Below are 14,621 nucleotides of genomic sequence, written 5' to 3'. Positions count from 1 at the left end.
ATGTCACCAATGTAATGTTTGTAGATCCCTCTATTACATTTATCCTCGCCATCCATAGTCTCTAAATAACTTATTTCACGTATATGATATTTAGGCCCGCTGAAAAAAGCACCTGGAGAGGCAGCCATAACCTCTGCCGCACTGAAGGGGGCGCAAGTGAGCCCACATGTTCTTGATGCTACTGTTATTCTACGCAGAGACGGTAATAACAAACTAGACTTTTGTTTTTAAACTAGAGGGAGATGAGGAGGACTTTTACAAAAATGTAATGGAGATTGTTGTCCAGAAGGATAGCATGGACTTCATCTTCAAGTCAAGGTAAGACCACAATTGTAATGAACATGGGATCTTACTAAGAAAGAACAATCCAATATTTAGATTTTGGGTATCCTTTTGTTGAACAGTCTGTTTAAAATGAATCGAAACATCAGACTAAAAAAGCTTTTGAAAATAACCGAACATTTCGATTAAGGTCAAAATATAATATTTGTAAATCTGACCCTGAAAGAGTCAGTGCCTCACCAGCCATGAACGTCACTGCTTTCTATGCAGCTGTAGGGTACAGTTCAAAATGTTTAAACTTGCAAGTGTGTGGGAAGGCTTGTTGAGATGTGTTAGAGCGTGATGAATTTGCCCCAACAATAATACACTATCTGCAAAAAATACCAAAAAGTTAGGAAAGGAGAGGTGATGAAATTCGGGCCAAAGCAATATTCAAACATCAAATAATATCTGTTTTTTCCTATAAAATATACTTACGTTTAAAGAGCTACCGTACTCATTACCTTAAAAAGCTAACCATTGTGAATAGTGAAAATGGAGAGAGCCTGTTGTGCAGCCCTCTTAAATACTGGAAGTTGGAACCAGGTGCCACAGGTGGGTCTCATCACTGCTGATTACAAGGAAAACCCAGCGTACAACAGCACCACATGGCGGACAACCACAGGGTTGTCACAAGTGTTATATGATGTTTACTGTGTGTGCACATTCAACCAAAAATCACACAAGAGTCTGTCAAAGCAGTGTCTCAGTTATGTGTAAATTACGCTAACAGTCAGGCTTTAACTTTTGAATGTTTAAAATACGAAGTCACAATGACACCACAAAAAGAAAAAGCATCAGAGACTTTATTTGATCTCATGGAGCATAGTTTTGGACACGTTTGATCCCAAAGCCCAGGGTCTAAGTAAACAATGGTGCAATAGATACAGTGAAAAATAATTGCTTCTGCTGCTCATAGTGGCACAATCATTCACACAATCAGAACAAAAAGCAGTAATTACAGTTATGAAACAGAAAGAAACGTTGAGTATGGATTTAGATATAATTTGGATCTCAGAGATGCAACCAAAATAAATTAAATAATACGAGTATGACGAGTAAGGCATCAGGCAGGTGCAGAATAAATATCAGATGTATACACTTCATCATCAATGGCATATCAAGGCTAGTTTATCTCAGAGGTAGAGAATGTCCATGATTAGAAAACAGTGAAAGTGACCAGTTGTTCAATACATTTTAAGCTAGTGTAGTAGGACCAGTTATGAAAATGATTTATCATCCTTTAAACAAAGTAGTTTTCCTTTTTCTCAGTTTGAGTGATACAGTGTAACATATCAGGTGAAAATATGGGCAAAAGTTGCCTAAATGTATCAACATTCTCAATATATGTTTGCATAAAAATGTTTACTTAACTTACATAAGCACTTGTTATTAAGGCAATAACTTTGATGAACTGCAATAAAGAAGACCAACACTGAATGTGGATGGTAAGACTGGGATACAGTCACATTAGCAGAACCGCGTCGGCATCACAGTAGAGGCTGTGCAGAACAAAGTGTTTGCGGTCTGTAGTTCAGGGGTCACCACAGTGTAGGAAAATCTATTTGTGTGAAGCCAAGGTCCTTCCTCAGCTCCCAGTATGTGTTGTTGCTCACCCAGGTATCGTCCTTTGACTTCCTGTGGAGGCAGAAAAACGAGAATACTGTAAAAGATAGTTAAGTGTGTTGGAACTGAAATGATGACACAAGCTTCTACTATCTCCATAAAACACTACTGAGAGCAAAAACAGGCTCATATCAATTTAATAAATTGAAATCACTAATGATTTTCTTAGTGAAAAGTGTATGTATCTGCTTATTAGGGCGACCTGAAGAATTTGGGTTGATGTGTTACGTTGTCCTCCAGGACTCTCCTTCTCTCTCTCTGCAGCTGTTCAATCCTCTGCTTCTGTTCCTCTGCAGCCTCCAAGTTCCCCTCCTCCAGCAGTCTGCCAGCCGACAAACATAGTAAAACACCCATCTTCAATATTCAAATTTGTTATCTTCACTCGTGTTTTCTTGGCTTTGAATTATTACAATAAAATAACACAATTATGAATATGAGAACACAATAACTCAGGAAACCGAAGAACTAAAGCAGTTTGTTTTTAGTTTGATGGCAAAGTGCTTCTTATGTTTGTGTGTACTTTTTAAACCTTCAAAATGTGAGCTAAAATAAGTTGAATCACTCTTAATGGCTCTCTTAATATTATTGTTGTGTGTCAAGAATGTGTATCATATTCAGATGATAAAAGGTGTTCAGATAGTCAATGATAAAACCGTGTCTTTTATATCAGATGTCTGATTATATGATGGTTGTCTAGCAGTAATCAAACTGTTTTTTAAAATAAATACAATATGTATGTATAATGAAATGATACAACGGTTCTGAATAAAATAAATTACAATTGAATTGATTTGTTTAAAATGTAACCATTTAATAAATTGAAATCACTATATCACCTAATCACATAAGTAATCTAAAATGCATATTTACAGGAGCACATCTGTTTGAAAACATATTGTCTATTTACATAGAGTTTTGCTTTTTATTTATTTTCCTTTGAGTATACATGAATGAATACATGAATACATGAATGATTGTACTCAGGAGGGGAGTTTGACAGAGTATTACTCAAAAGGTACACAGTAAAAGTACTTCATTGTATTTGTGGTAGTAGTCTAACAAGTACTGAGTCCAACAGTACCAATTTCATTAAGAACTTATGGCTAAAAATCATTTTAACCCTCATCAAATATAGCAGAAGTGGCTTGAATTTGTTCTCAGGAGGGGAGTTTGACAGAGAATAACTGAAAAAGTACACAGTAAAAGTGCTTCATTGTATTGTTGGTAGCGTAGCAGTCAAACAAGTAGCCTACTGAGTCCAACAGTGTCAGTTTCATTAATAACTTATGATAAAACATATTTTTATCGCAAATATAGCACAAAAACATGCATTATTTTACTCTTGTACTAGCGTCAGTGCTGCTTCTCGGCCGATTACCGTAAAGGCGCTATTAATCGCGCACTCACAAATGAAGAGCTGCTGATTTGACCAAGCAAACGCGAGAGACGGCTGAGTTAACCGCAGTGTTCCCCTGCACTCCGACAGCACTGAGCACTACATCGAGATTAAGATTAAACACATTTATTTCATTTGGGAACACACATATATACCTACGGAGTTGGCCAGATGTGTGTAAATTACTGTTCATGGTATTTTGAAAACAAATGCCGGCGTCGGACATACACAAACACACTAAACACATACACAGAGCGGAACTGAGCACAGCACAAACACACAACTCATGCGCCTTGTGGACCGGACATCTCCTTCATATAAAACGATAGTTACGGCTGTAACTACGGTTCTATGAGTCCCGGATGACCGCCAGAGGCGGTGCTTTAAGCACTGGATATGTCCATCGCGCGCATGCGCAGCTCGAGTACCAATAACAACAAAGTCACCTGTGACCCACGTGACACCGGCTATACAGCCGGTGTCGTCAGAGGATCTGTTCCCAGAATCTTCTCGCGAGCACACAATAATTCTGAGTGACAGGGAACTCTGGTGGTCATCCGGGACTCATAGAACCGTAGTTACAGCCGTAACTATCGTTCTATTTCATCCCTACTGACCGCCAGAGGCGGTGCTTTAAGCACTGGATGACTTATACCAACAATGTCATGAAGAATCCAAGCCCTTGCTCACCACTGGAAGCAGCGGAGCTCGGCAAAAGGACCACGCCCAAAGAATGGGGAGTGGCGACATTGACCTGATGACAACTGGAGAATGTGCCAGAAGACGCCCACGACGCCGCGGCGCAGATGGTCTCCAGGGGCACCACCCTCAGGGCAGCCCAAGATGTTGAGATGCTCCTTGTAGAGTGGCATCTCAGCCTGATGGCAGGGGGCGGCCACTGGCCCCGTAAGCCTGTGAGATGGTATCGACAACCCAGTGGGGCAGCCACTGGTTAGAGGGCATAACCTCCTTTAGTGCCGCCAGGGCAAAATCAAGAGTTGCTCCTACTGCCGTATACAGGCAGTAGCCTTGATATACGCCCTTTGGGCACCCCCAGGGCACAGCAACTTCGACGTGCCGTACTCCTGAATGTCAAAGCGTGCCAGCTGGGCAGGCTGATTGAAGTGGGTTTGTGGAATGCCACATTTGCCCAAAGGGCAACGCCTGAGAATCCCACCTCGGGCATGTATTGTTTATGGAGAGGACATGCAACTCCCCGACTCGCTTCCCTGAGGCTATGGCAAGCAGAAATGCTGCCTTCGTGGGCAGCCACCTAAGCCCCACCTGGGCCAGGGGCTCGAAGGGAGGAGATGATAGGGCATCCAGCAGCAGGGGCAGGTCCCAAGCCGGGGTGCTAGGGGGACGCTGCCGTAAAGCCCCTCTCATAAAGAGGGACACCGACCTGTGGCACCCCGCCGTGGCGCCGTCGACCCGAACATGTCGGGCAGAAATCGCAGCCACATAAATTCAGAGTGGAGTGAGAACGTCCACTATCTAGAAGGGACTGTTGTCTAAGCAACAACGTACATGCTGTCCCCAAGGAACACGCACATTCTTGCCCCCCAGTTGGGGTAAAAAGTGCGTGAGTGCAAGCTGCACAGCCCAAAGCTCTAGCACGTTGACCTGGCGCGCACTCTCCTGGGCAGACCGCTGACCCTGAACGGTCCTGCCCTGCCGCACTGCACCCCACCCTGAGAGACATGCACCTATGGTGATGGTCTCCTGGCGGGATGGGATGGCGCCCATGGGCACGCCCACCATGAGATAGGCCCTGCCCCTCCAGCGTGACAGAGAGTGGAGGCAATGCTGCAACACCCTGACTTCCCTGTGCCTGTGCCACTTGGCGTCCAAGTGAAGGCTGTTCAGCCACATCTGCATGAGGCGCAACGACAGCGGGCCTAAGGGCCCAGCGGCCGAGGCAGCTGCCAGTCTGCCCAAGGGCCGGAGGAACTGAATATAAGACACCATCTTGCCTGGCCCACGTGGAAGTAGGCATCCCTCAAGTCCACGGTTGAGAACCACTCCACCTGTGCATATGCAGTGGTCAGCATATAGAATGGCAGCACCTTCAGGAATCTGTTGATTCCTCTGAGGTCCAAGATCGGGCGAAATCCGCCGACTTTCTTGCTCACGAGAAAGTACGCCGAGTAGAACCCCCTGGGCTAAGCAGAGGGTCTTACTGGCTTGATTGCGTCCTTGGACAGAAGGACGGACAACTCTTGGGCCAGAGCTAGGGCCCCTGCCGGATCGCTGATGACTGTCAATTAGACCCAGCCGAAGGCTAGGGGCCGGAGCTGCAGTCCGTACCCCTGGGTTAAGGTGAAAACCACCCAAGGGCCGGAAGTACAGACCGCCCAGTAACTGAGCTGCTGCTGGGAAAGCAGCCGACGACCGCCCCCGGGATTTCAGGGCCCAGCCCCCCGGCCCCTCTTGGGGGGCGCCGGTAAGGCTCTGGGGCACGAGGCCGCCTGGAAGGCGGGCGACCTGGGGCACGAAAGTCATTGGGAGGCGGTTGAGTGGGCCGCTAAGACCTCTGCAGACCACCCCTGTATCCGGCGGCTGAGTGCGGCTGCTAGAGCGGCCCTTGGGCCAGCTGGGAGTGGGCACAGGTCTGCGAAGACCCGAGTGCTGCTGCCTGGTCTGCCTAGCTTGGGCAGCACGCTCCAGTGCCTCCAGGGCAGCTGACCTAAACAGCTCCCCTGGCTCGACTGGTACGCTACGGAGGACTCCCCTACATGCCTCCGTTAGTGGTGACTGGGCCAGCCAAACCTGGCGACGAGTCTGTACCAGCGACAAGGCGTCCTCATACAGAGGTGCGTCAACCGAAGGAGGTGCGTCAGCCGAAGGAGGTGCGCCAACCGAAGGAGGGGCGTCAACCGAAGGGGGGGGGGACAGGCGGCCAGCTAGCAGCCCCTACACCGGGCCCAGGCTGAAGGGCCAAGAGGCGACTTCATCATGCCCCTATCGGCAGCTAGCCGATCCACTTTAGAGGACAGCCTGTTTCTAGTCCTTCTATTGGGGGGAGCACACATAGCCATCACTCCCTCAAGTCGCCAGGAACGGCCGAATTGTTCTGGAGGAGGATGTGACAAGGAGAGGTGTCTGTTGGCTGCTGCCAGACGTTCCACCTCAGTGATTCTAGCCACTCTGAGCGCCTGAGGCATGCAGCTACAGCTCATGCAGCCGTTTACCATGAGAACCTCCCTCAGATGCTCGAATTTCGTCCCCACTGACCGTCCTCGGGCTCAAGAGAAGCCATACAGGCGCTACATGAATGAGCCATTCTGTAGGTAGCCAGATGCAGCGTAGCCGGGAGCGGGTGCGAGACCACAGCCTTCACCAGCTACCTGCTTAATGGAAAGAGTAGAGCGTTGCTGCTACTCGCCGAACAGAAAGAGGGATGTAATTACACCCACGTTACCGGCAGAGGGAGCGGGAGCGAGAGCACTGCCTTCACCTGGCTGGATTAATAAACACGGCAGTTCAGCGTCTACCAGGAGCGGGGGCGAGAACACTGCCGGCTGAGTTAGAGACGAATGCCAGATGCAGCATAACCGGGAGCGGGTGCGGGAACACAGCCTTCACCAGCTACCTGCTTAACGGAAAAACAGGGCAGTTCAGCGTCTACCAGGAGCGGGGGGCGAGAACATTACCTTCACTGGTTGAGTTAGAGACGAATGCCAGATGCAGCGTAACCGGGAGCGGGGAACACAGCCTTCACCAGCTACCTGCTTAACGGAAAGACAAGGCAGTTCAGCGCCTACCAGGAGCGGAGGCGAGAACACTGCCTTCACTGGTTGAGTTAGAGACGAATGCCAGATGCAGCATAACCGGGAGCGGGTGCGGGAACACAGCCTTCACCAGCTACCTGCTTAACGGAGAAACAAGGCAGTTCCGCGTCTACCAGGAGCGGGGGCGAGAACACTGCCTTCACTGGTTGAGTTAGAGACGAATGCCAGATGCAGCGTAACCGGGAGCGGGTGCGGGAACACAGCCTTCACCGGCTACCTGCTTAACGGAAAAACGAGGCAGTTTGGAGTCTACCAGGAGTGGGGGCGGGAACTGCCTTCACTGGTTGAGTTAGAGACGAATGCCAGATGCAGCGTAACCGGGAGCGGGAACACAGCCTTCACCAGCTACCTGCTGAACGGGAAGAGTAGAGCGGTGCTACTATTTGCCGAACAGAAAAAGGGATGTAGCTACATCCGCATTACCGGCAGAGGGAGCGAGAGCACTGCCTTCACCTAGCTGGGTAAAATAAAGAAGCTTAACAGTACACGCAAGACGTTAGCCGAGCGGCTGCTGCTAACGATCAAGCGAGATCAAGTCAAATAACACACATGTTTAAGACCAGATAACTAGCTTCTAAAGAAGAGAACAGCACAGAGCCGTAGTTACAGCAGTAACCATGGCCAGTGCTCACACGACAGGCATATAACCGTAGTTACAGTAGTAACTATTGCCAGTACTTACACGGCTTAGAACCGTAGTTACAGTCGTAACTATGGCCAGAACTTACACAGCATAGAGCCGTAGTTACAGTTGTAACTCTGGCCAGTACTTGTACGGCTTGGAACCGTAGTTACAGTAGTAACTATGGCCAGTACTTACATGGCTTAGAACCGTAGTTACAGTAGTAACTATGGCCAGTACTTACACAGCATAGAGCCGTAGTTACGGTATTGACTATGGCCAGTACTTGCACGGCTTGAAACCGTAGTTACAGTAGTAACTATGGCCAGTACTTACGGCTTAAAACCGTAGTTACAGTAGTAACTATGGCCAGTACTTACACAGCATAGAGCCGTAGTTACAGTATTGACTATGGCCAGTACTTACACGGCTTGGAACCGTAGTTACAGTAGTAATTATGGCCAGTACTTACGGCTTAGAACCTTAGTTACAGTAGTAACTGTGGCCGGTGCCTAAAAGTGTCAGCCAAACGGCTGCCCACTAGATAATATAATATTGGGAGGATGAAATCCTCCTTAATGGCCACACATGCAGAGCACACAGCACACACAGTGAAGATTGTTCTCTGCATATACTAGTGCTAGGAGTCTAGTACTAGGAGCAGTAAATACAACGATATAGCGCTACTGCAACCATACAATGCGTTTACCGGGAGCGGGAGCGAGAGCACTGCCCTCATCGGCTGAGTTAAATAATTAAGCTTAACGGGCCGTCTACACTACAGGCATCAAAAAATCTTGAAGCTGGGCGTGTCTGAGGCTTGGCGATTTCTCGCGCCCAAGGCGACCAACAACCAATCACATGAATCTCCCGCCCCTGACATACAAAGCAATCGCAATGTTAAAACGAAGTAAACTGGATATAAAATCCCCAAACAGGCGAAAACCTACCAGTTTCACCCACTGTCTCTGCCACCTCCCTCTATGCCTGGTTCCTCTGGTTTTTATCCCGGTAAATAGTTCTGGTCGTAAAGAACCGGGTGATTTGCTACCGTAATTTCTCGTTTGGAATATGAGGAAATGAACTGCGGTCTGGCTCTCCCAGCTTGCACGCGGTTTGATTGGCTAGCGCTTGTACTGGCGGGATTTGATTGGCTGATGCCAAGCATCGAGCCTCAAAAGTTGAACATTGCTCAACTTTTGATGCTCACGATGCTTGCAAAGCCACGCTCCGCTCCCCACAATGCAGTTCGGCGAAGATTCAAAATCAACTACGTCACCCCATTCAAGTGAATGGGCGAAGCGGTGAAAGCATTTTTCGATGCCTGTAGTGTAGACGGGGCGTAACGGGCCGTCTACACTACAGGCATAAAAAATCTTGAAGCTGGGCGTGTCTGAGGCTTGGCGATTTCTCGCGCCCAAGGCGACCAACAACCACTCACATGAATCTCCCGCCCCCGACATACAAAGCAATAGCAATGTTAAAACGAAGTAAACTGGATATAAATCCCCAAACAGGCGAAAACCTACCAGTTTCACCCACTGTCTCTGCCACCTCCCTCCATGCCTGGTTCCTCCGGTTTTTATCCCGGTAAATAGTTCTGGTCGTAAAGAACCGGGTGATTTGCTACCATAATTTCTCGTTTGGAATATGAGGAAATGAACTGCGGTCTGGCTCTCCCAGCTTGCACACGGTTTGATTGGCTAGCGCTTGTACTGGCGGGATTTGCATAAACAGGATTTGATTGGCTGATGCCAAGCATCGAGCCTCAAAAGTTGAACATTGCTCAACTTTTGATGCTCACGATGCTTGCAAAGCCACGCTCCGCTCCCCACAATGCAGTTCGGCGAAGATTCAAAATCAACTACGTTACCCCATTCAAGTGAATGGGCGAAGCGGTAAAAGCATTTTTCGATGCCTGTAGTGTAGACGGGGCGTAACAGTACATGCAAGGTGTTAGCCAAGCGGCTGCTGCTAACAACCAAGCAACCAAGTCAGAACACAATGTTAAGACCAGATAATTAGCTTCTAAGAAAGAGAACAGCCCGCATAGAACCGTAGGCCATGGTTACAGTAGTAACCGCACATGCAGAGCACACAGCACCCGCAGTGAAGATGTTCTCTGCATATCATCCTATTCCTAGTGCTAGGAGTCTAGTACGAGGAGCAGTAATACAACGATCTAGCGCTACTGCAATCAAACCCTATGTTACCGGGAGTGGGAGCACTGCCCTCACCGGCTGAGTTAATAATTAAGCTTAACAGCAAGGTGTTAGCCAAGCAGCTGCTGCTAACAATCAAGCGACCAAGTCAGAACACAAATGTTAAGACCAGATAATAGCTTCTAAGAAATAGAAAGTACTTACCTTACTCTCTGCATCTAAACGAAAAACGGGTTTAAAATATGACACTCTGGGCTTTCCATACTAAATTGAATGAGGGACACAGCCAAAGCTGGGACTCAAATGCTAATGATAGCTCGGGCACAACGCCACAAGCAGAACTTTCAAAAGAGCATAAGGGCAACTTTATGGGAGAGGAAGCGGGAACACTGTCGTCACCAGAAAGTCTAAGCCAAACAAAAAATAAGACGGCAATCAGGACAACTTGGCTGGGAGAGGGTGCGGGGACACAGCCATCACCAGCAACAAGCTGACCTGTCTGTCGAGGCTCTGCACAGCGCACAGCCGGCCACAGCTCCTGGAGGACGCGTTAACGACCCGTAGCTCCGACTGTCAGTCGCGAAGCTGCACGCGGCCAGCTGCTTGCAGAGCAATCCCTCAGATCAAACCTGAACGCTGTAGGCTACAAAAATGTAGCCACAGTACTCTCGCGCAGCGAGAAGATGAAAGGAACATGACACCTGCACCTATGGTGATGGTCTCCTGGCGGGATGGGATGGCGCCCATGGGCACGCCCACCATGAGATAGGCCCTGCCCCTCCAGCGTGACAGAGAGTGGAGGCAATGCTGCAACACCCTGACTTCCCTGTGCCTGTGCCACTTGGCGTCCAAGTGAAGGCTGTTCAGCCACATCTGCATGAGGCGCAACGACAGCGGGCCTAAGGGCCCAGCGGCCGAGGCAGCTGCCAGTCTGCCCAAGGGCCGGAGGAACTGAATATAAGACACCATCTTGCCTGGCCCACGTGGAAGTAGGCATCCCTCAAGTCCACGGTTGAGAACCACTCCACCTGTGCATATGCAGTGGTCAGCATATAGAATGGCAGCACCTTCAGGAATCTGTTGATTCCTCTGAGGTCCAAGATCGGGCGAAATCCGCCGACTTTCTTGCTCACGAGAAAGTACGCCGAGTAGAACCCCCTGGGCTAAGCAGAGGGTCTTACTGGCTTGATTGCGTCCTTGGACAGAAGGACGGACAACTCTTGGGCCAGAGCTAGGGCCCCTGCCGGATCGCTGATGACTGTCAATTAGACCCAGCCGAAGGCTAGGGGCCGGAGCTGCAGTCCGTACCCCTGGGTTAAGGTGAAAACCACCCAAGGGCCGGAAGTACAGACCGCCCAGTAACTGAGCTGCTGCTGGGAAAGCAGCCGACGACCGCCCCCGGGATTTCAGGGCCCAGCCCCCCGGCCCCTCTTGGGGGGCGCCGGTAAGGCTCTGGGGCACGAGGCCGCCTGGAAGGCGGGCGACCTGGGGGCACGAAAGTCATTGGGAGGCGGTTGAGTGGGCCGCTAAGACCTCTGCAGACCACCCCTGTATCCGGCGGCTGAGTGCGGCTGCTAGAGCGGCCCTTGGGCCAGCTGGGAGTGGGCACAGGTCTGCGAAGACCCGAGTGCTGCTGCCTGGTCTGCCTAGCTTGGGCAGCACGCTCCAGTGCCTCCAGGGCAGCTGACCTAAACAGCTCCCCTGGCTCGACTGGTACACTACGGAGGACTCCCCTACATGCCTCCGTTAGTGGTGACTGGGCCAGCCAAACCTGGCGACGAGTCTGTACCAGCGACAAGGCGTCCTCATACAGAGGTGCGTCAACCGAAGGAGGTGCGTCAGCCGAAGGAGGTGCGCCAACCGAAGGAGGGGCGTCAACCGAGGGGGGGGGGGGGACAGGCGGCCAGCTAGCAGCCCCTACACCGGGCCCAGGCTGAAGGGCCAAGAGGCGACTTCATCATGCCCCTATCGGCAGCTAGCCGATCCACTTTAGAGGACAGCCTGTTTCTAGTCCTTCTATTGGGGGGAGCACACATAGCCATCACTCCCTCAAGTCGCCAGGAACGGCCGAATTGTTCTGGAGGAGGATGTGACAAGGAGAGGTGTCTGTTGGCTGCTGCCAGACGTTCCACCTCAGTGATTCTAGCCACTCTGAGCGCCTGAGGCATGCAGCTACAGCTCATGCAGCCGTTTACCATGAGAACCCTCCCTCAGATGCTCGAATTTCGTCCCCACTGACCGTCCTCGGGCTCAAGAGAAGCCATACAGGCGCTACATGAATGAGCCATTCTGTAGGTAGCCAGATGCAGCGTAGCCGGGAGCGGGTGCGAGACCACAGCCTTCACCAGCTACCTGCTTAATGGAAAGAGTAGAGCGTTGCTGCTACTCGCCGAACAGAAAGAGGGATGTAATTACACCCACGTTACCGGCAGAGGGAGCGGGAGCGAGAGCACTGCCTTCACCTGGCTGGATTAATAAACACGGCAGTTCAGCGTCTACCAGGAGCGGGGGCGAGAACACTGCCGGCTGAGTTAGAGACGAATGCCAGATGCAGCATAACCGGGAGCGGGTGCGGGAACACAGCCTTCACCAGCTACCTGCTTAACGGAAAAACAGGGCAGTTCCGCGTCTACCAGGAGCGGGGGCGAGAACATTACCTTCACTGGTTGAGTTAGAGACGAATGCCAGATGCAGCGTAACCGGGAGCGGGAACACAGCCTTCACCAGCTACCTGCTTAACGGAAAGACAAGGCAGGCTTAGGCTTTACACGGCTTAGAACCGTAGTTACAGTCGTAACTATGGCCAGAACTTACACAGCATAGAGCCGTAGTTACAGTTGTAACTCTGGCCAGTACTTGTACGGCTTGGAACCGTAGTTACAGTAGTAACTATGGCCAGTACTTACATGGCTTAGAACCGTAGTTACAGTAGTAACTATGGCCAGTACTTACACAGCATAGAGCCGTAGTTACGGTATTGACTATGGCCAGTACTTGCACGGCTTGAAACCGTAGTTACAGTAGTAACTATGGCCAGTACTTACGGCTTAAAACCGTAGTTACAGTAGTAACTATGGCCAGTACTTACACAGCATAGAGCCGTAGTTACAGTATTGACTATGGCCAGTACTTACACGGCTTGGAACCGTAGTTACAGTAGTAATTATGGCCAGTACTTACGGCTTAGAACCTTAGTTACAGTAGTAACTGTGGCCGGTGCCTAAAAGTGTCAGCCAAACGGCTGCCCACTAGATAATATAATATTGGGAGGATGAAATCCTCCTTAATGGCCACACATGCAGAGCACACAGCACACACAGTGAAGATTGTTCTCTGCATATACTAGTGCTAGGAGTCTAGTACTAGGAGCAGTAAATACAACGATATAGCGCTACTGCAACCATACAATGCGTTTACCGGGAGCGGGAGCGAGAGCACTGCCCTCATCGGCTGAGTTAAATAATTAAGCTTAACGGGCCGTCTACACTACAGGCATCAAAAAATCTTGAAGCTGGGCGTGTCTGAGGCTTGGCGATTTCTCGCGCCCAAGGCGACCAACAACCAATCACATGAATCTCCCGCCCCTGACATACAAAGCAATCGCAATGTTAAAACGAAGTAAACTGGATATAAAATCCCCAAACAGGCGAAAACCTACCAGTTTCACCCACTGTCTCTGCCACCTCCCTCTATGCCTGGTTCCTCTGGTTTTTATCCCGGTAAATAGTTCTGGTCGTAAAGAACCGGGTGATTTGCTACCGTAATTTCTCGTTTGGAATATGAGGAAATGAACTGCGGTCTGGCTCTCCCAGCTTGCACGCGGTTTGATTGGCTAGCGCTTGTACTGGCGGGATTTGATTGGCTGATGCCAAGCATCGAGCCTCAAAAGTTGAACATTGCTCAACTTTTGATGCTCACGATGCTTGCAAAGCCACGCTCCGCTCCCCACAATGCAGTTCGGCGAAGATTCAAAATCAACTACGTCACCCCATTCAAGTGAATGGGCGAAGCGGTGAAAGCATTTTTCGATGCCTGTAGTGTAGACGGGGCGTAACGGGCCGTCTACACTACAGGCATAAAAAATCTTGAAGCTGGGCGTGTCTGAGGCTTGGCGATTTCTCGCGCCCAAGGCGACCAACAACCACTCACATGAATCTCCCGCCCCCGACATACAAAGCAATAGCAATGTTAAAACGAAGTAAACTGGATATAAAATCCCCAAACAGGCGAAAACCTACCAGTTTCACCCACTGTCTCTGCCACCTCCCTCCATGCCTGGTTCCTCCGGTTTTTATCCCGGTAAATAGTTCTGGTCGTAAAGAACCGGGTGATTTGCTACCATAATTTCTCGTTTGGAATATGAGGAAATGAACTGCGGTCTGGCTCTCCCAGCTTGCACACGGTTTGATTGGCTAGCGCTTGTACTGGCGGGATTTGCATAAACAGGATTTGATTGGCTGATGCCAAGCATCGAGCCTCAAAAGTTGAACATTGCTCAACTTTTGATGCTCACGATGCTTGCAAAGCCACGCTCCGCTCCCCACAATGCAGTTCGGCGAAGATTCAAAAATCAACTACGTTACCCCCATTCAAGTGAATGGGCGAAGCGGTAAAAGCATTTTTCGATGCCTGTAGTGTAGACGGGGCGTAACAGTACATGCAAGGTGTTAGCCAAGCGGCTGCTGCTAACAACCAAGCAACCA

The 14,621-nt window shown here is 49.7% G+C and overlaps 1 protein-coding gene across 3 annotated transcripts in view; it reads right to left on the bottom strand.

The window, feature by feature from the left end:
• Window positions 1–1,111: 1,111 nt before the first annotated feature.
• Window positions 1,112–14,621, bottom strand: part of osbpl3b (oxysterol binding protein-like 3b) — a 52,988-nt gene continuing 39,478 nt past the window's right edge. For all 3 annotated transcript variants that reach the window (XM_034228329.1, XM_034228330.1, XM_034228331.1), the window contains 2 exons: window positions 2,150–2,269; window positions 1,112–1,959 (listed from right to left, as the gene is read on the bottom strand). In XM_034228329.1, coding sequence (XP_034084220.1) covers window positions 1,863–1,959; window positions 2,150–2,269 — 217 coding nt within the window. In that variant the 3' untranslated portion in view covers window positions 1,112–1,862. The remainder of the gene's footprint in view (window positions 1,960–2,149; window positions 2,270–14,621) is intronic.

Source organism: Gymnodraco acuticeps, unplaced genomic scaffold, assembly GCF_902827175.1.
Source record: "Gymnodraco acuticeps unplaced genomic scaffold, fGymAcu1.1, whole genome shotgun sequence".
Lineage (NCBI taxonomy): Eukaryota > Metazoa > Chordata > Actinopteri > Perciformes > Bathydraconidae > Gymnodraco > Gymnodraco acuticeps.
The sequence above is the reverse complement of the archived record's forward strand: the minus strand, read 5'-3'. Positions and strand labels throughout refer to the sequence as shown.